The sequence below is a fragment of the Coptis chinensis genome, chromosome 9, assembly GCF_015680905.1.
Source record: "Coptis chinensis isolate HL-2020 chromosome 9, ASM1568090v1, whole genome shotgun sequence".
NCBI classification, from domain to species: Eukaryota; Viridiplantae; Streptophyta; class Magnoliopsida; order Ranunculales; family Ranunculaceae; genus Coptis; species Coptis chinensis.
The window spans coordinates 84290191-84312231 of record NC_141464.1 but is presented as its reverse complement, the minus strand read 5'-3'; the positions used below and the strand labels follow the sequence as shown (position 1 = coordinate 84312231).

The following is a 22041-nucleotide window of genomic DNA, read 5'->3' as shown; positions in this document are numbered from 1 at the left end:
AAGTTAAAGGCCAAAAATCACATCATTGAGTTCTTATACATGGCCTTATATATGGGATCTGAATCGTCTGATCATCAGTTCATCACTTCCATGGTGAATGTCACGCCTCAACTATGACATTTTGTAATCAAGTTGAAAAAAGATTTACAAAGACATCAAAATAGTAATAGTGCACACTTGATTAACCATGTGATAGAAAGTGTAACAATCACAATGCTTACAAAAGAGCCATTCAAAGTCAAAGCCTCCGGATTGTTGTGGACGAGCATAGCTGGAACGTCAAATCCTTGTCATGGACGTGAACATGGTAGATGGAGAATTCTGATATCCTACAAGGGTCAATGGTGTTCCTGTTACATAGTGCTATAACCCCATCCATCTGCTGTTCCCCCTCAAACAACATATATAAAGTGCCCGTCATTATTTTGTAGTCATCCAAGAATTGGTTGGTATATTTATGTGTTCTTGTGCACTTATGTGTGTTTGAATTGCGTTCTTAGTAAATCAAGTTAGCTCTCACTTCATTTGGGAGGTGATAGGAGACTTAATTCCAATTTGTCAACAGATTTAGTAGTTGCTAACGAAACAAAATTAAACGCAAATCAAAAAGCTTTAAAAATGCAATACTTGAAGTAGGGGTACAAACGGATAGGTTCGGATGCGGATATGGCTGTATCCAAATCCGAATCCGAAAATTTATACCGATATCCGAATCCGAATCCGACGAATATTAAAAAAATTATCCGAATCCGATTTCAGATATCCGAAATGGATATTGGATAATATCTGATCCAAAAATTAAAATTAATTAAAATTTTATTTGTTTTGAATAATTCATTTTACCACTATAAAAACTAGTATAAATATTATATTTGTCATTTATTATTATTATTTTGTTATTATAGTTTTATATTATTAGTTTATGATTTTATATAATATTTTGTACAATAAAAAATGAATAAATTAATTATATATAATAACTATTAATTTTTTAAATCGGATCGGATATTATCGAATGCGGATATGTCAGTATCCGAATCCGTATCCGAAACCAATTCGGACATAAAAAAAATATCCAAATCCAAAATTTTCGGATAATATCTAATTTTTCGAATACGAATTCGAATCGGATTCGAATATTTGGATATCACTTGTAGCCCTAACTTGATGGAGGCAAATATAAAGATGTGTATGACATGTATATGTAATGGGGCTTGACTTGTTTGATTCAAACTGGCTATCTCATGCTCCTCTGCTATAGCCCAGGTGAAAGTGGGCCTTAAAAATTAACTTTGTAGGACCCAATTAGTAGTGCCCTTACACTGACAATATCACATGTTGATTAAGAATTGAGTCTATTTTCATTTCTTTTGACCAGTCAAAAAAAGCAATTTTTAGTACAGAGGAAGGTCAGAGTGGTTTCCATCTCTATTTCATTTCTGAGTACTCTTCATTTCTAGCGTAGAAGGTTTACAATGTGGGAGCCACTGATCATCAAACCAAGTGACTGGATACTTGGTTCCATTCAATCATTGATATAAGACTTGATATAAAACTGCAACAGTGCAACACCACCCTATTATTCACATGAAATTCACTGTTCAATTGTACATATTCTACCTGAAATACATAACAACAGAACAAGACCAACAAAACCTTATCCAAATTGTCTGGGTGCAAAGGAGCGAATAGCTCCTGGATGCATTCATATAACATAAGTAATTAAGTTTATATACTTTGCATTTTCCATTACATGCCATGACACAAAATTGGTTGTTGAGTTGAACCCTTGAAGGATCTTTTAGCTTGCTCCCCCAACCACCTACAGCAATGAAAATGCACCACAAACTTTCCAACGTACGATAAGGAAAAAAGATAACTCAGCCTCTCTACAAGAATACATGCATTGCTCACGCACGTACATGTCCACTATTTAATAACTAAACCTTATTCTTAACTTAATTACTATCCTAATAGACATATTTTGACTGATACTAATTAAAATACTGACAAGTTAATATGTTGATTCTTTGTTCTTCTTTTAGGATAGAGGAGATCTTTGAGGGGCACCCTTTCTCCTCCTACTCATTGAGAGAACAAGGCCAGGTAAAAAGCCACTCCTTCCCTTTTTCTTAACCACCTCAGACTCATGTGCCATGCCAGAATTGTTGCTTCTCAAATCACTAGAGCAAGAAGAAGAGGCATTGAACTGGTCATTCATAATGGTGGAGTTGGAGGTAATTTGATCATCTTCCTCTAGTCCATTTGAACAGTCCATATGTAGTTCCTCGAATTGCGAAATCGCAAAGTCAGATGGGTTCAACCTGTATAGAATACTTGACAGGTCCCCTCCTTGCAACACCACGTGATCAACCTGCATTGTTTCCAAGAACATGAATACTTGTTAAGCGACAAGGAATCAACCACTTCCTAGTACATACCAATATACCATCACCTATATATAAATTACCAATTGCAACATAACAGTCATAAAGTAAACCTTGCATGAAAGACAGCAGAAATGATATGGATCTCGCAGAACTCTTTCACAGGTCAGGCACACATTAGGAGATCCTGTAGAAGGCCTTGCTTGAGGCCTTTGATTCAAGAACATAACTTTAGCACGGTTTATAGTATATGGCTGCAACATGACCATGAAATCAAATTAGTACTAGCTAGCTACAGAAAATTAATATTGAAATGATGGAAAATTATTGACACCTGAACATAAGAGCAGTCAATGAGCTTTTCCAGTTCGTTCAACCTGATGACATCGTGGTACACATATCGCCTCACCTATCAAAGACAAATAAAACGCAGTTAATCATTGGGAAGAAGAGAATTGTGTCGTTGACTCACTGCCACCCTACTTAGCTATTTGGCAATATGCAAAAAGTATGCTTAGTTAAAACTTATATCCTAATAAAACAGAAATTTTATAACCCAGTTAGCCATTCCAATTCAAATTCATCCCAAGTATGATCCATAAACTTGACATGGAGCTAACATTCATAAAACACCCACTTGCAAATTTTATATAAAATGAATTAAACAGTTTAGCCATGCATACTAACAAGATGAATTATATTAAAAATCAGTAGTGCAACAGATTGGATTATGAGAGTACTTTTCCTTAGATTAAGAGATATGGCCTCCCAACTTATTAACAGAATATATAGGGAGAGATAATTCTGTAAATTAATACAATTATTATCACTGAACACTGAAGAGAAACTTAGCCAGTTGACCTTCAATCTTAAAATTAGACAGTTTAATTAGGAGATAACAATGAGTAGGCCTAAAAGTCTAAAACTATACACTAGACTAAAAATCAATAAATTGGGTCAAACTTTCACTATCATGAAAGCTACATGAGATAAACTTGGCAGAAAATGCTTAAAAACATTTGAGGAAAGAACAAAATCTACATCAGAGGGAAATCAATGAGATCCCACACCATAATTAGGTAGACCTATTCTACCTATTATAAAAATAGATTCTGTAATAATCTTTTTGCAAACACAAGTTTATTATTAGTACTATCAAAATTAGCCTGGGTTGCAATAAAATATAACTGGGCTGAAGAATTGTATATACCATTGAAGAACACATGGGAAAGGTAACAAACATGCACCTGATGAACAAAGTTGAAAAAAAGCCATTGAAGGGCTAGTTGCAAAATAACAAAAAACTCAAAGTACCAACATTTATGTTCTGTGTTATAATGATTACATACCTGAAGTAGATGATGAGAAGCATGAGAAGGATGACAATGAGTGCAAATGCTTCTACAACAATTCAAGCAGAAAATGTTCTTCTCATTCTTCCTAAGATTCTCATGGACCCCACATAGTTCATAGAATGTTTCTCCTATTAATCCTTCTAACCATGCTGGTTTCATCACCATTCTTTACAAATGGAATGAGAGTGTGTATGTGTATGTGTGTGTGTGTGTGTGTGTGTTGTGTTTATATATAAAGAGTTAGAGAAACATATATATATATTGAGATATTTGGTAAAAGAAAGAAAATGGAGCTGGTCTGGAGTGAGTTGATTGGAGGGGAGTGTGCTGTGAAGTTTTATGGCGGGAATACAGCACAGCTTTAATGTTGTACTACAAATCAAATTAGCCATACTTGAATTTCTGGAAAAGAAAACGTTAAGTTTTTTTCTGTACATAGTGCTTTTATTTTGTCCTGTCCTTTAAAGCTATCACTCACATTACTTAACTGCTCTGTTTAAGTTTGATTCTTTTGGCTAGTATAGTGAAGTAGAGAACTCATCATCACCATTGTTATCATCATTGGTCCAAAAGTTTTTGAAAATAATTGTAATGTCGGTACACATAGTAGTGGTTTTAATCAATGTCCAAGTATTGAAGAACAATTATGGACACTTTGTGTATTTTGCCAAGAGCATATATGACACTAGATGGCCTTAATCAATTAGCATATTGTGTATTCTAACGTGTCCTTCTCTGTTGTACAAACAAATTTATAGTTCATTCCAGTCGACCTTTCAAATTTCCAGTATATAAATGTAACCAAAAACAGACAAATACATAGTGCAGTACTGGAGTACGTACTAAGTACGATGGGATGCATGGAACTAGAAAAAGACAAATTCATCTAGTGGAAAAACTAATAAAGCATAAATCTCTTTTTGTGAAAATCAAAATGTAACTCTAGTAATGACCGTTGTGATTGCCACTTTAACTGGAAGATATGTTCAGATGCTGCAAGCCTGCAATTCATCACATGCTGAAGGAAATGTGGTGGGCATGACATTTTGTAGGGTATATTTCTGTTTGAAGTGCATGCCACATTGCCACCATCACCAAGTCTGCGCACCGTAGGCTTTGCTTAATCATGAAATATTTTCCTGATTAGAAATGTCAATGGATCAGATTCATTATAAGATTGGATTTTGATTCAGGACCCCTCTAAAAGTAGGTCCATTGTATTCACTACCCCACAGTCCATTGTTGTTTTAGTGTATGACATTTACTGCAAATATGTTGTGCACTTTCTTTTCCTTTTTTTCGGTTCTGTAATACTGCATGTATCTGAGTTCTGAACAATGCATAGAAAGTTAGAAACTATATATGCCCAAGTGAGACCAAACCCAGAGCAGAATGCAGCCTGTCTGTCCTAAAGCCCACTATCCCTAACGCCTAAATCTTACAAAAACAATTTCTAGGAGTATCTTTGTTTGGGATTTTGTTCATAATTTCATTTTTCAAATTTGTATCGTGCCACTCTCTTGTATATGTATATTAAATCAAACATGCAATCCTGCACATCGACATACATATTCTTACAGTGAGTCAGTGATACTAGATAATAGATTAGCTTATGTATAAACATGGCACTCTGTTGGTTTAGACTTTAGACCAGCTCATAACGTTAGCAAATAGTGGCTGCTAGTTTCAGGATCCTGATAATTTAATATCGACACACTACCTCCTCAAGATTGTGCTATACAACGTACAACATGCTACACCATCAGGGAACTGAGGGAACGATCTGGTTCAGTCGTCTGGTGCACTTGGTAATATTAATCCTTTCTTGTGTACGTATATAACACAAAGTTGGCACCGTACCAGAATTTAAATACCTCAATGGCTAAATGTGCAATACTACAGTAATGTACGAATAAACAGATGAGATCATTAATTTAGTTGGAACTTGTAAATTAGCTACACTGAGGATGATGACAATGACATGGAGGACTAAAATAAGCAGATACATTGATTTGTGACCTTACTGTTTTACAGAAGGAATTGATCCTGAGACTGTAAAGAAGGTGGTACAAGAGAATCTACTTAGGGAAGGACAACAAAGAATCAATGGCGAAATTGTTGGCAACACTACTATTCAATGTAAAATATCTTCTTTTGAGTCAAATGGCTTTGCTGCAATGACTTTCATCATAGAGTGTTTTTACATACAACTGCAGTCTGCAAAATGATCTTTACTGTTGCTGCAGGTTGTCATTTCCTAGTCGGATTCTAACCAAGTAGAAGAGAAGGTATTCCAAATTTCTGAGCATGCACCAGTCTTATACTTGAGGTAATTTTCTTGTTTTCTTTTTGCAGTATACTCTTGGAACCGTAGATACTTTGCTATAGTTTCCAGTTTTCCACTATCCAAATTTACTGTTGAACGTAGCAAATGTAACAGAGAGACACCACTGTAACTAACGATTAACGACAATGACCACAGAGAATGTAGCAATACCACCTTACTATCACTATCAAATGCAGAATCATATAGTTAAAATTTTCAAGAAAGATCATTATTCCACAACCTTTGACAATTTCTACCATCACACTGTTTGTTAATTTGTTTAGTACTTTAGTTAGTCACTTGCATGGTCTCATTTGTTATGATCATTTCCATGTTATGGTGTCAAGAAAATAAAGAAACACAGACACGTACACCATTTAAGAGACATACTTTGAGCACCTTGACATATATGCTCTATTATTGAACTGTGAATATAAATAACATATGTGAAAACATAAAAACATTAATTAAGTTACAATGAGTTCCAACCAACAATAATCAACATGGCAATGACTCCTGTTTGACATCCTAGTTAGAAGCTAAAATATCAGGAAAAAGAAAACATCGGAGGTAGAGGTACAACATGAGTACATAACTTAAATCTCGCCTCGCCATGGATGCAATGTCTGACATGCACTTAAGATTTACTAGTTTGCTTGGACTCGTAATAAACTTTTGCAGTAGGGAACCACAATAGGAGTTCCAGTAGCTATTGCGGTTGCGGCATCAAGTTTTGAGCAACTACAAAGTTCCTCCTCCTCATATTCCCCCGTTTTAATGTTGTAACTGAACATACTCCAAGACATCCGCATATATAAAATGTCATCTTGGAACGCATATGGGTGCATATTCCTGTTCGGAATATCTGGACAGAAGGGTAAATAGCTCGGCCTTCGGTCACATCCTCTCAAGAGTGGGTGAAGCATTTCGACTTGAGGCTTGTTATGTTTTACGGACCACTTAGGCCTCAAATTGTCATGTTCAAGGATCCAAACCATAAGTTCAACGACAGTGAGGCTAATAAAATGCAGGTTTGCTTCTGACACGCCCAGGCACACTCCCTCTCCTGGCTTATGTGTAACCATTGCATTACCCGGTAATTTAATAACTCGAGATCTTTCCTCCTTTAAATCAAAGGCAAGAATGGTATGACCAGCAGTTAACCAATAAAACACTCCATTTGTGAAGCAGCATTGGTGCGAGAGTAATCTGTCAGGCAAAGTGCAAACTTCCTTCGATGTCCTCCATGTACCAGTCGTCGAGGTATAAATCTTGAATTTGAATGGATCCTTTCCTAGTTGTAATGGAGGCTGAACCATTACAACTTCAAAATTGGGACTACCCACAGAGCCAAATGCGTTGTAAGCAAATCCATAGCAACAACCATTTATATACTTACCTCTTGGTTTCAATGTTATCCACTCCTTAGTAAAAGGATTGCACACATAGAGAATAACTTTATAGCGTATTTTCATTCTCTCTCTAGAGCAATGGTTACTGCCATAATGTTCAAAAATACTACGACAAAGGAGAATCCCATTGCTTGATGTGATAACAACAACCTCCTCTGGCAAGAAGCCCAAAATATTTTTGGAAGTTGCATGTCTTCCCTTCTTACCAGTTGATATATAGTCAACCACTTCGGAATCTATATAATTTTCGCATGGGCAATAATGTAACCCCTGTACAAAAATCCCAGACATGGTTCTTGCAGACCTTTGGAAATGAGCACTAATAAAAGAAGGGTGGGAAAACAGCTCACACCATCGTTTACTTACGCATTTAAAGTCGTATATAGACTCCATAGGCAGACGAGACAAAATTTCGATTGCAATATCATCATCTGAGAATCTGTCTTCTTTATCATCTCCAACTGCAATACAAGTCCTGTACCATATAATATATTGTTGTCAAAAAAGACAGGACATTTAACCCCCATTAAACTCATTTATAGACGTTTTCTATGATGTTAGCCTTCAAAAACTTTTAAAAATGAGTTGTGAACTAAGGGTGTATGTATTCATTAAAAAGGCGAGCACCTTTCATCTTTTCAACAGCATCTAAACTGTGGCCGAACAGTTATTCAATGAAATAAAAGGGGGACGATGTTGCGAGCTGTAACAGACATATGAGGAAAAGGAACTAAGGATCTCCCAATCAAACAATTGAAATTAAAAATCACATATTTTGGCTAACAAAACATTGGACCATCTTAATTACCCACAACGCAAACTAATGCGTTTTTATAGGCCAACATGACAAACCCTACAAATGCATATATATAGGCCAATATGATAAACCCTACAAAGCAAGTATCTAAACTACCCATACATAATGCCATTTACCTTACATTTATTCCATATCCCTCCCCTCTTCCCACCCTAATAATAATTAATTAATTAATTTAAAACTCATTTTATCCAATTAAAAGTTCAAAATTGAACAGTGTGGAATTGGAGCAAAACCACCAGGCAAATCCAAGAACATCCAAAAACAACACAAAATTTCCATTGCAGTACACCGACTCAAAAAACCTTGAAACCATGTGCATTATGGATGGACAGGTCAACTACTAATGAAGCTTCCACACAGACAAAGAATGAGACATAACGAGACAGATGAAACTACAGTAGTGAGAAACCAACAGAGGGATGGGTGGAAGCAACGCAACACACTTACACACGAAAACTGACAAAGATGCAGTGGTGAAGAGTACTGCTACAACTAAAAAAAAAAATCACATCATTCAATATTGTTAGTACTGGTTAATTTGAATGTGGAAACGTGTATTAGTTTTCATCAGAAGCAGCAGCTAAAAGAGAAATGTGTTATCTATCAAAACTGGAACGAAAAAACTAAAAAATGACGAGAGTGCCCAGCATTCGCTTAATGGCTTAATGTTGGGCTACGTGTTCGACTTTCGTAAAATGTGCCTCACTATGGCTAAATGTCTCTTTAAGCAACTGTTGAAGGATAAGACATAGGTGGATGATTAGGATTGAACCCCTTCTACCTTATGTTACCACTTACTAAAATATTTAAGATATGCAGCTTGCGGCACAATAATGACTCCCAGGGAGCCAGGGAACTAGTCTATGTATTAATATATGATATTGCTGTGGTTTGAATATAACTCATTAATTATCATTTTTACCGTTTTGTATCTCTAAATGGGAGAAAATAAGATTTCTCTCATTTGCCTGTTTGCATCTACTCCAAGATATCCTGAAATGTCAGACCAGTCGGCTGATCGTTGTTTGGATTTTCAAGTGTCACAGTACATAAAATAAAATTTTAAAATTTTAAAATCATAATATCTTGATAAGTTATATTAATCATCAATTAGTCCATCGAATAATAAAGTAGTAATTTAGACAGAAAGGTAATATTTATGGACACTAAGGGGTAATAAAGTGACATAGGAGGTAGACATCAAAACAAAAGTTAAGAAGGCAAGCATTAAAAATGGCAACAAATCAAGAAGCAATTTTGCATCACTAACATTAGAATGAGAAACAATTTGAAAAGTGAAGTTAATGCAAAAAAATAAAAAAATCTCAGTTATTGTGCCACTGATGTCTCTACTTTTGCTTCAGAACCACATTCCCCTCAAAACCACAAAAAGTTTTGGCGGAAGCGTTCTATGGTAAGATTGTTGCTGGTCTTGAGAGAGAGTTTGGGTTATCTGCTCGTCAGAAAGCAGTCATTGGATGCTTGCAGTCAGAACACACAAACGATTTTCTACTTGCTATTCCGGTGGAGGGACTTGGACAGCGTGTGTCGGCAGTGGAGTATCGTTCTATTCTCCGGTACCGTCTCATGATTCTTTTGTACTCTGATGGTGGTCTATGCCCTGTTTACAAAAAGAATAGACTAGATGTTTTCGGGGACTATGCAGCACATTGTAGACATTTTCCAGATTTCAAATACAGACATGATCATGTTAGAGATATTTTATGTGATGCATTTTGGAGGGCTGGGGTATAAGTAAAGAAGGAGGCTCTCTTGAATTTTCTCATTGATCCGAATGAGGGAAGATCGACACTTCGGCCTGCGGATGTATTGATCTACAGTTGGTCTGAGGGGAGGCATGCATGTGTTGATATAACTGGAGCCTCTCCGTTGGTAGGGCTTGGGAATGGAATCTTTGAGGTGGGAGAAGCAGCTAATAAAGCAGCAGCATGAAAGATTGAGAAACACGATGAGGCTTGTAGAGCTAACCAACATTGTTTCATTCCGTTCAGTTTTGACACTTTTGGTTTCTTGGCATAACAATCTGTTGAGCTCCTTAAGAGATTGCAGAAAGTTATGGACTGTAACGTAATGATAGCTGATTCTAACGAGTTTGTATTTATGAGAATAGGATTTGTCATTCAGAAAAGACTTGTGGCGCAGCTTGTTGCACGATTGTCCTAATTATTTGTAAAACTCGTTATCATTATCAATAAAATTTCCACTAGAAAAAAATAATAATAATAATAATAATAAATAAAATCTCATTTGAAATCTTACAACATGGGAATATTTAGCCATTTGAGTCCCAGAAGAGTTTCATAACGGTAATAAACAAAGACTTAGAAGGGGGTATCGCCTTTTCACACCATGCTTTTCACACACAATCAAACTAGGATAAGTTATGCTCTTGTATTGAACATAAAGAATATCAAACTAACTACCTGAGTGCATCAATTCCCTATGAGAAGCCAAGAAGTATTTTATAAGCAATAAGATAATTACTGATTATAATATAAAAAACAAAGAAGATTCAATTCGTAAAAAGCAGTGACATACTGACATATAACACCAAAACAAATGAGGACCCCATAACATTAAGTTTAGCAATCAAAAGCTAAGAGAGAATTCCGCAATTACGGATACTTGGAGTTGCGCCTGCACTTCAATTTCCCCAAGGGATTCTGTATATTCGTGTCAATAACCTGTCAAAGAACCATTTTCGGCCAAAAAAACACTTTTCCTATGAGCACGATTACAATACCATTGAATCAAGCATTCTCACGCCATTCAAAACTGTTAGTTTTGGTTACTTTGATTGCGGGAACTTGTATTAATTTTCATTATAAACAACAGCTAAAAACGAACAGGGCTGGCTATCAAAAACAATTACTGAAAAACTCAAAATTAACAAACAGGGTTAGCTATCATAAACAATTCACGGACAAGGTAAGGCGGTTAGCCCAGCATTCCCTTGCTGTAGGGGTACGCGTACAGTTCTGTTTTGCTTCTTTATTTTTCTCGTTTTGTGAGCATGAGGAAACGTGGGCTTTCCCGACGAGAGCCACAGAATTCATAAATGACATTAACAAGGCCCTTGAGTCTTGCCCGACAAAGAAAATCAACACCGAGGATGACCTTGAAATCATTTGGCATAAATGAGATGGTATAGTTAATCTCGAACCTTGAAAAACAATTCAAAGTATGTCCCAGACAGATAAAGAATGAGACATAACAAGACAGATGAAACTACAGTAGTGAGAAACCAACAGAGGGATGGGTGAATTGTGAAAGCAACACAGCACACAAGAACTAATGCAAAGATGCAGTGGCAAGAAGTACCCCTTCCCAAGAAAACCAGTTTCACATCATTCATAATTGTTAGTATTGGTTATCCTGATTGCGAATGGGCATTAGTTCTCATCACTCATCAGAAACAGCAGCCAAAACGAAACGAGTTATCGATCAAAGTTAGTTCTCATCAGTGCCCAGCGTTCGCTTGATGTCGGGCTACGTGTCCGACTTTTGCAAAATGTGCCTCATTATGATTAACTCTCTCTTAAAGCAACTGTTGAAGGACAGGAGAGAGTTGGATTGATTAGGATTGAGCCCCTTCTACCTTATGTTAAAAAAAATATTTATGCTATGCAGACTTAGGAACAGGTGATGGATCCAGGAAGCCAGGGAACTAGTCCACGTATTATTATCTTATATTGCTATGGTTTGGTTATATGCCTAATAATAGATTATCATTTTGACCATTTGGTATCTCTAAATGGGAGAAAGATAAGATTTCTCTCTCATTTGATTGTTTGCATGTATTCCAAGATATCCTGACATGTCAGACCAGCTGACTGATTGTTATTTGGATTTTGGGGTGTCACAGTACATAAACTAAATTTTTATGACCAAACTATCTGGATAAATTATCATCGGTCAATTAGTCCATCAAATAATAAATTAGTAATTTAGACAGAAAGGTACTATTTAATTATTTATGGCTATTTAGAGGTAAGAAGGTGACGAAGAGGTAGACATCTAAAAGAAGTTTAAAAACGCAGGTAAGGATAATGGCAACAAATCAAGAAACAATTTTGCATCAACAGGTATTATACTGAGAAAAACAAAATCTCATTTAAAAATATTCAGCCATTCAAGCATGGAAAATACAAATAAATCAAGAAGCAAATTTGCATCACAAGTATTATTATGAGAAAAAAAAATGTCATTTAAATAAAATGAGCCATTCAAATCTCAGAACAGTTTCATAACACTAAAACAGAAAGAGAAAAAAAGATATCTCACCTTTTTGCACCATGCTTTTCACACACGATCAAACTAGGAGAAGTTAAGCACTTGTTTTGGACAGAAGGAATATCAAGATAACTACCTGAGCGCACCAATTCCCTATAAGAAGTCAACAAGAACTTTATAAGCAATAACAATAAATTATTGATAATCATACCATTTAAAAAAAAAAAAAAAATCAAAGTCAAACAGTTAAAAGCAGTGACATATAAGGGGCTTTTAGGTTTTGGTCCTCCTAATAATAGCATAATTAGGCTTTGGTCCAAAAATGATCATTTATTAGGTTTTGGTCCTTCTAACCGTGAGTTGACCGGGTTGACTAACTATGGGCGTTAGTCAATCTCCTATGATTTTCCTATTACCCACAATACCCCTCCACGTGCCTTACACGTGAGCTGAGTAAACATAAATTAGTTTTTGGTCCTTCTGAAAATATCTTCGTTTAGGTTTTGGTCCTTCTGCAGTAAAAGTTGATGCCAAGATATAGGCGATTGGCCAGTGGATCATGATATCATGAAAAGGCGAGGTAAGCAATTTCTTTTGCAAATTACACGTTTTCCTCAAGGAAGTACTCTTAATAAGTTTGTCCAGCACTGGATAGCTGATCACTTAATCTTCTATAATAGAAGCAGACCTCTGGGAAAGAGAAGAAAGTGGCCGCAAGTTTGAAGCAGAAAGTTCTCTGAAATCTTTACGGACGCTGCAAAGAATCTCAGCACACCTCCTCATGCTTGGTCGGCCCTGTCTCGTTGGAGCTAAGCATTGCAGGGCCAGCTCTAGAATCTTTTCTACTGCTAGGTTAGTTGAAGGATTCCGTAGCAGCATTGGGTCCAATGTTAGGATTCCGTCTCCATCAGTGAATTTCTTCATTGACTGCATGCTCAATAATCCACATTATTAAGATTCCTTCAAATTTTACATGCCAAATGGAGTTCTTTACGTCTCTTGAATTCGGAAAAGAAAAAGAAAAAGGGCCATACCCATCTTGTTGTTATCCGTTCCTTGAGTTCCCTTTTGGGCTCAATAGGACGCCTGCCTGACACTAGTTCCACCAGCAACACACCAAAGGAGTAAACATCACTCTTCTCAGTCAGTTGATAGGTTCTTAGGTACTCTGGGTCTAAATATCCGGCTGTTCCTTTAACCTGAGTAGATACATGAGTGGCACCTGTATCACTGTCAGCTGCCAAGCGAGCAAACCCAAAGTCAGCCACCTTGGCTTGAAGGTTCTCTGTAAGAAGGATATTTGAAGACTTGATATCTCTGTGGATGATAGGGTGATCTGCAAACCAAACAGTCACACCACCTCATTTCTTTCAGCCCATGTTCACTACACCAATTAAACACTCTATGGATTCTCCAACATCGACATTGAAAGAAAATAAAATAAATTGCAATAAACCCGTGCCTGTATACATATGGAGATAGGTAACTGCATGAGCAACATCGATTGCAATATCCAACCGTGCAGCAAGGTCCAGAATGTTACCATCTAAACCTGTACTTGACCCATTGAACCTTTAAGTTGCTACAGAAGAAAAAAAAGTAAAATTTTAAAGACAATGGCTGAAAGAGCATGCAGTCAAAGCAGAAGGCTCACAATCCAAACGTTCCCTCAGAGTTCCATTAGGAACATACTCTTCTACGACAAATTTTTCATCTTCGTTCTCCAAATACCCATGGAACCTGACCAAATTCAAATGCTCTACACGTGCTAACATTTTTATCTCGCTTTGGAACTCCACACCCAAATGCTTATCATACACATTCTGTCAAGAAATGCAAAAATAGAGTCATGTCCATCTTCTATCTCATTCAATTGTCGGAATAAAACTGAACAAACTCTAGAAAATCTGACCTTTTCTGCACGTTTTACTGCAACAAAGGTGCCGTCATCCAGTCTTCCCTTGTAGACTGTGCCAAAATCACCTTGTCCTATCATGAAGGAAGGAGCAAAGTTCCAGGTAGCCTTGTATATCTCTGCCATTGTAAATTTCAAAGTCCCAGGTTCTGTTGTCTGGGTGGGTTGAAATTTGATGCCACTAGAACATATGATTTGGTTATAAAAAGAGGTGAAAAATCGTCTCTAAGTTATGATTGACAACAACAGCAAAATGCCAGCAAAATTGTCTTCTGTCCTGCTGTAGGCGGTGTGTGGTACCGTAGCAAAATGACGTGCAGCAGTTAATTATTTTGGGTTCGGTATTAAAAAATCACGTGAGTTTCACAACATCATACATGTGTTTCGTCAATTGTATAAATGCCTTAACTTATTTTCCACACTTTATATTTAAAGAATTTCACAGACTTAAAGATTCTACAAAATAGTGGTAGTGTTTTCCTTTGAATTCAAATCCTTGAGTATGTGCTTCACATCTGTTACATCTGCCAAGTATACTCTCCCCATTCTTTTCTTTCGAAATGTTGGAACTATCTTCCTTATGCTTAGAATTACATCCTGACCCAGTGTCTTGGCATCAACTTTTACTGCAGAAGGACCAAAACCTAAACAAAGATATTTTCAGAAAGACCAAAACCTAATTTATGTTTACTTATGACTCACGCATAAGGCACGTGGAGGGGTATTGTGGGTAATAGGATAATGATAGGAGATTGACTAACGCCCATAGTTAGTCAACTCACGGTCAGGAGGACCAAACCTAATAAACGATCATTTTTGGACCAAAGCCTAATTATGCTATTATTAGGAGGAACCTATCACATTGAGTATGGCAATCAAAAGCTAAGAGAGAAGTCCACAATTACAAATGCTAAGAGGAGAGCCACAGACTTCATAAATGACATTGACAAGGCTCTTGAGTCTTTCCCGAGTAAGAAAATCAACACCAAGGACGACCTTGAAATCATTTGGTGTAAATGAGGTGAAATTGGTCTTCTCATTCCTAGAAAACCACTCCACAGTATCCAAAAACATCACCAGTAGTTTACAATATATCGGTTTTAGGAACCAGATATACTATTTATAGTTATAAGTTATTGGACCAAAAGGCAACTGGTATTTTCCGATATGCATCCGTTTTTGGAAAGTGGATGCCTAGAAACCCTTGTATACACCTTTGCCTTGGCAGTATAACGTAATGCCATTCCGATACTATTTCAAAAGCACCTGTGTCAATCATCATTTACATTGCTTTTCATTGAGTGTAACATCCACATGGATGAGCCCCTGCTATATAGACGCTGTTGTGATGATGATCTAATTGGTAGGGTAACCAATGAATCTCTATGATATTATTATCTCAAGGTTGTTATATATAGATATGAAAATGAGCTGGATATTATTGTACCTGGGCGAGAGTTGGAGTGTTGTTTCTGACATTGGCACGGTGCCAGAATGGGTCTGATTTGTCAATCTTTTTCATGGTGCAAAGAGAATGGCAAAACTAGTATATACCACTTGGCACTGAGTGCTGATCGAAGAAAAAAAAAACACAGACATTAGGCCATGGTGATATGGTGATAAAGAAACAATCTTTTAACTAAACCAAATAAAGAATATGAATTTAACAGACAAAGTTTCTAGGCCATGGTGATATGGTGATAAAGAAACAATCTTTTAACTAAACCAAATAAAGAATATGAATTTAACAGACATAGTTTCTAGGCCATGGTGATATGGTGATAAAGAAACAATCTTTTAACTAAACCAAATAAAAAATATGAATTTAACAGACAAAGTTTCTTCGTATATTCAATTGCTGAATAAAAAATTCAACTTTGAGGTTTGAAAGCAATACGAATACCTGAATCGGTTAAGAGATTGATTGAGAAATAATATAATATAACTTCTATGTGTTGATGATCTCCCTAATTGGAACGAATTTCGAATTGCAATAGGATAACAATCCTGCAAACTTGAGGTCTGGATTTTCCTTCTCTGTACTCCAATTCACAAAATTTCAATCCAAGTTTTCAGAGTCCTATCATTCTGAAACTCAGTTCTCATCCTAGTCTGGGAACCAAACCAAAGTTGTCTAGCCCATTCACAATGGATCATCTAGTGATCATCTGTTTCCAAGCTACCTCTTCAGTGGGTAGCCCTCCAATATAAGCTTCCCATAGGAATTGTTGGGCTCCTGAACCCTAGCTTCTATATTTTCCTAATGGTCTTGGCATTAGTATTTGAACATCTAGAATTAAACACCTAATTAAACAAACAAAACACAGTGATTTATTGTGGTTCGGTGTCAATGCTGCAACCTACGTCTACCGGAGAAGAAAAATTTTATATTGCTTGATTGATATGGTTTTTGTGTTATAAAAGTGTTTATATTGTACAACATGTGTGCATATTCGTGTCTATAGTTTCCAAAATGATTGGAGACTTTTCTTTATAGAAAACATACGGATCTGACAAATCTTTGCCAAAACCGACTCATCAAGCCCCAATTAGTCTTGCCTTGGGCCGACCTCCTTGCCTTGGTAGCGACCAATTTCAACTTAGCCTTGCCAAAGTGACCCGGCGCTTTCTCTTTCTTCTCCCATAAAACATTCTCCCAACTCATACTCCCTAGTAAGATGTTTATATGTTGACTTTACTGAATGATTTTTGGGTTCCAAACCAAATGATTTTGTCTTTAGTCTCCATATTGAACTTTTCTGAAACAATTCTCTTACATATTGACTCAAGAAACAATTCTCCTAGTCTGTCATGATTCCACTTTGAATTGTAGGTGTCAATAACTTGATCCCCCTCTCGAATGTCAGGGTTATAACCTGGAAACACCTGATCTCCCAAGTACATGGGAGAGTTGTTATTAATAATCCAAGGTTCAAAATGATAGAGATCTTACTTCCATCCCCAACTTTCCAAACCAAACCCCCTTTATTTCTTTCATAGCATTGATGATACCTCTCCAGAAAAAGGATGTCTTGCCCTTTGTAGCCCCTGTTTCTTTCCTTCCCCATTGCCAAGCATAGTTATTGTTAAAATACCTGGTCCAATCCCCAAAGAGACTCAGAATCAGCCAGTAACCTCCAATAGTATTTTCCTAACATGGTTATATTCATCTCCCTTGTCTTCCTAAAACCCAGACCTCCCTAGCATTTTGATATGCACAACTTGTCCCAGCTCAGGCCTCAGAGTATGTAAGACATTAGATTCAGTAGACCCATTCCACCAAAAATCCCTATTTATCTTGTCCAAACTATTAGTGATTTTCACAGGTAATTTATAAAACCCATAGCATAAATAGAGACAGTTTGCTCTAAACTCTTTATCAGAGTAGTCCTTACTACTTGGGACAAAACCTTTGATTTCCATCCTGTCACTTTCCTTTGGAAAAAGTCTACCAAGTAAGAGAAAGTCTCAGTTTGTATTTGACCATCTAACCTCTCATAGTGAATTGGTAATCAATTTCTTGGTAAAAAATATTTTCATAGGTTGATTGAAACACTCTTATAAAGGATTATCCCATGGACCTAATCTAGAATTGGCTTGGTATGTTAAACTATTGCAAAGCCAATACCACACCGCTAGAAATATACGTTTGTCCCGATTTTGTCATTTTCAATACATTTATTTATTTATAGTTTAACCATAAAATTTCACATAATGCATGCAATGTTTGTGATTAGTATCCTTAGGTTTGTTGCAAGATTGACTTCATGTATCTGATCTGTTGTGCAGAGTGCAGACATCATTCCCCAGTGTCATGACACAAATACTAAAAATGAAGTGTCTACCGCAATTCACTTGGAGATGGGTCCAAACATGAATATATTTGAATCACTACAAATATTGCCTTCCAAAGGAAGTACTACAACTAAATGCCCAAAGTGCAAAGCATATGTAGAAGTAAGACGAGAAGAGGAGTTGATAGCACTACCAGACTTTATTGCTTTTCAGGTGGGTAGATGGACTCAAAGCCACAATAAAATTCATGGACATTATGTGTTTCCATCTATTCTTGATATGACACCATTGGTTGATGGGGTAAAGTCACTTTTCAAATTTCAGTTTTGTTTTTATTTTTATACTTTTTATAAATATTTTTCTTTGAATTATTGTAGGTTAGCAACTATGATTTGCAAGGAGGAGTTATACATGGTAGACTCACCATGGATGATGGTCATTATACTTGTTTTCTCAAGTCTAATGGTTGCTGGCACCACATCGATGATGCTCGTGTAAGTGTTCCTTATATTAGTTGACCGTATTATCACTAAGTAAATGGTTTGAAGGAAGAACACATTTTTCTGTTTTTGCATAATTCAATTGTCTCTGAGTTATGGGTTCTTGATCAAGAAGTATATATGCTTTTTTATGTTAAGCAGAGTGTGAGGCAAGAAGTAGAGGGGGACGAGAGGATACTCTCATCTGTTTCACCTCCTGCAATTGGCCATTCGCTTGAATAGGTTGAGGCCATTCTCAGATCACATCCTGATAGTACGACGGAAGCCATAGATGGTGACCAAGTGAAGCAAAATAAAATAAAAGAAGGCAAAAGAAAAGTAGGAGAAGGCAAAATGAATGTTGGAGGAAGCAAAGGAAGAGGCAAAGGAGCGAAAGGGTTTGGCAAGGGTGGAGTAAAAAGGCATAGTAAGATGCGTAGAGATATAGCATCCGGGGAATTAGCATGTTTGATTTCCGATGTTGGACACGATGTGGAGCAGTGAAGCGTATTAGCAACCAAATTTATGAAGAAGGGAGAGGTGTCTTAAAGACCTTCTTAGAGGACGTTGTACGTGATACTGTCGTCCACACTGATTATGCCCGTAGGAAAACGGTAGGGGCGGCTCAAGACAATCGGGGCCCTAAGCAAAGTTATAATAAAATTGTTACATCTTATAGATCGATATGATTTGTTTATGTTATTTTATATGAATGCAAACGCCTTAGTTTATTTAACAAAAAAAATTAGAATATAATAATTATTGTAAAAATTGATCCTAACATTTTTTTTTCCTTGAATAGTCTCTTCCACAAACATTTTTTTTTTTTTTTGAGGTGCCGACTAGTAGAGTCGATAAAATCTTTGGGTGATGATACCAGAAGTATGGGGGTCGAACCCCGCCAACATCAAAGAGTTAAAACATGCTTGCTAATAAAAAATAAAATAAAATAAACGTTTATTTTTTTTATAACAAAAAATTTAGAAGATAACAATTATTATAAAAATTGATCATAATATTTTATTTTTTCTTTCTTTAATAGTCTCTCCATTTTTTTAATTTAACTTTATTGATAAAAAGAACATAAATACAAAATGAAATATAAATATAGGAGTGTTGTGAGGGAGATTTTCACATACAACATATAGAGATATCCAAGACAAAACACCATAAATACATGAGGAAGAGTGGAATAATAAAAAAATGTCCTACACCTATAACATCGTAGCAGATCATGGCCAAACAACAATGTCATAAAATTTAAATTTCAATAGATTTATTTAACAAAAAATTACACAAAAGAGAGAGAGAGTTCTACACCAAATTAAACAATATAGAAAAACCAAATAAGGTAAAAAAATGATAGAGATAAAATTGAAGTGTTGGCTTCAATTTGATAAATTGTCATAGGGTGATGAAGAAGTTTAATTAGTTATGGAGGCATGCATGTTTATTTATTGGAGAAGGCGAAAATGCGAGGGAAACGAAGGATTTTAATGCGATTTTATAATTTCAATTTTTCAATGTAAAATCGTTTATTTAATAGATTAAAATAAATGAAAAACAAATAATATACTTAGTACTGTAGGTGGGCAATGATATATTGGGCTCCTTGGACTGCGGGCTATAAGCGAACTGTTTATTTTGCTATAGGATAGAACCAGCCCTGCCAAAATGGTGAACATGCAGTGTCCGGATGTTGTTTATGGTGCCAAGAGAATGGGAAGTACTCTCTATCTATAGATCTGGTGATTAGAGAGAATTAATACCATTGTGATTGCCAGCTTATTGGAAGATTTGTTTGGATGTTGCAAGTTTGCAATTCAGCACATGTTGAAGGAGATGTGGTGGGCATGACATTTTTCAAGGTATCTGCTTGATGTGTGTGCCACCATCACCATCTTTGCAAGTCTGGGTACATATTAATTCCATAGGGATTACATAATTCTAATTTCATACTGCGGGGATTGTAGAAATATTTGTTCTGAATAGAGATTTCAATAGATCAGGCTCAATGTAAGATTGGATTTTGATTCAGGACCCCTCTAAAAATAGGTCCACTATATTCTCTACCCCACAGTCCATTGTTGTTTGAGGTGATGACATACTGCATACTACTGATACATGTACATTTATTTATTTATTTTTAATGCTGAAACCAGTACAGGCCTAGGCACAATGTTACTGCATACTGCGGAATGTTTAGTATCTCAGTAATGGTATCTGCTTACTGCATACATACATAATATTTCTTTTATATTTCAAGGTATCTGCTTTTATATTTTCGGACCCAAAAGCCCACTATCCACCAACGCCCAAAACAGTACAGGCAAAATGCTTAGGTGTCACTTTGTTTGGGACTTTGTTCATATTTCACACCCCATCTGGTGCCACAAATCTGGAGAAATTCGAATGTCTGGCACTCGGTCTTGCATTGCCATTGGCACTCGATCGTTTTGGACTTTAGAGCAAGGTTAGTGACCAACAGCCAGGCTATATTTTCAGGACCGTTGTTGCAATAACATTCCTGATATATGAGTATCCACGCGAGGTATAGACGCTACATGCTACACAACCAGTGTTCTAAAAAACGCTAGGTGGTAGTCGGGCGGTGGGAGAGTGCCTAGGCCTTCTAAGCAGTGTCTAGACGGGCTAGATGCTAAGCGGTTTTTTTCCCTAATATATATAGTAATACACATCTATACTACAAGAAATGAAGAAAATTATTTACCATAACTCAAAAAATAAACACAAACAAATATATTTATTACAAAAATGCATAATAGTTGAAAAATATCGACTTCATATAAAAACATACTCTTTGTTATAGCGGCATATAATTTACATTAGACTTTAGTTTTTTAAACTCATTCAAATCTTAAGCCTACACGGGCCTTTAATTTTCGATATTTAATCATTAAAAAAAAATGACTGGACCGCCTAGAGGCCGTCTAGACCAGCCTAATCGGTCCGCCTAGACCCGTCTAGTCGATCAACTGATTTTTTAAACCAACTTGGGCCTAGGCGAGTCGGTTGGGCCGCTAGCTGCTAGAGACCGCTAGACCCATTTTTAGAGCAGTGTGTGTACTAGGAAGTAGGAAAGTAGCCCATGTATCATTTGTCATGGTTCAATTGTTTAGTTCATAGTCCCGGCCCATACATATTTGCGTCTAATAAAAAGAAAATATTTGTTTGATCATTAAACACGTGTCAAAAAACGGATGTATAGGACAACAACTGTGTCCACCCACGAATGCCACCTCAAGTTGGCACATATTTAGGTAAGAACTCATTTCTC

General features: G+C 36.4%; 2 protein-coding genes across 3 annotated transcripts; both read right to left on the bottom strand.

Moving 5' to 3' along the window:
* Positions 1 to 1703: 1703 nt before the first annotated feature.
* Positions 1704 to 3908, bottom strand: LOC147478974 (PLATZ transcription factor family protein). Its single transcript, XM_086586314.1, has 4 exons — positions 3737 to 3908; positions 2722 to 2796; positions 2501 to 2641; positions 1704 to 2374 (listed from the first exon to the last, which is right to left on the bottom strand). Exons 1-4 carry the CDS (start codon positions 3905 to 3907, stop codon positions 2042 to 2044), a joined length of 720 nt encoding a protein of 239 aa, XP_086442440.1. The 5' UTR covers position 3908; the 3' UTR covers positions 1704 to 2041.
* Positions 3909 to 6502: 2594 nt separating this feature from the next.
* Positions 6503 to 16644, bottom strand: LOC147478973 (calmodulin-binding receptor-like cytoplasmic kinase 2). Of its 2 annotated transcripts, none has more exons than XM_086582432.1 (9): positions 16373 to 16644; positions 15917 to 16039; positions 14467 to 14650; positions 14209 to 14377; positions 14017 to 14106; positions 13589 to 13890; positions 13243 to 13481; positions 12606 to 12707; positions 6503 to 7955 (listed from the first exon to the last, which is right to left on the bottom strand). In XM_086582432.1, exons 2-9 carry the CDS (start codon positions 15946 to 15948, stop codon positions 6716 to 6718), a joined length of 2358 nt encoding a protein of 785 aa, XP_086438558.1. In that variant the 5' UTR covers positions 15949 to 16039; positions 16373 to 16644; the 3' UTR covers positions 6503 to 6715. The 2 variants fall into 2 exon arrangements, with proteins under 2 accessions (XP_086438558.1, XP_086438559.1); XM_086582433.1 differs by lacking the exon at positions 6503 to 7955 and adding an exon at positions 9536 to 11005.
* Positions 16645 to 22041: the final 5397 nt, after the last annotated feature.

Coding starts and splice junctions, on each gene's coding strand:
- LOC147478974 (XM_086586314.1), bottom strand. CDS start 3,907: ATGGTGATGAAACCAGCATGGTTAGAAGGATTAATAGGAGAAACATTC. Junction 2,642..2,721: donor TTGACTGCTCTTATGTTCAG/GTGTCAATAATT, acceptor GTCATGTTGCAG/CCATATACTATAAACCGTGC. Junction 2,375..2,500: donor TCTGCTGTCTTTCATGCAAG/GTTTACTTTATG, acceptor GAAACAATGCAG/GTTGATCACGTGGTGTTGCA.
- LOC147478973 (XM_086582432.1), bottom strand. CDS start 15,948: ATGTCAGAAACAACACTCCAACTCTCGCCCAG. Junction 14,378..14,466: donor CAGTAAAACGTGCAGAAAAG/GTCAGATTTTCT, acceptor ATTTCTTGACAG/AATGTGTATGATAAGCATTT. Junction 13,482..13,588: donor AACGGATAACAACAAGATGG/GTATGGCCCTTT, acceptor TTGAGCATGCAG/TCAATGAAGAAATTCACTGA.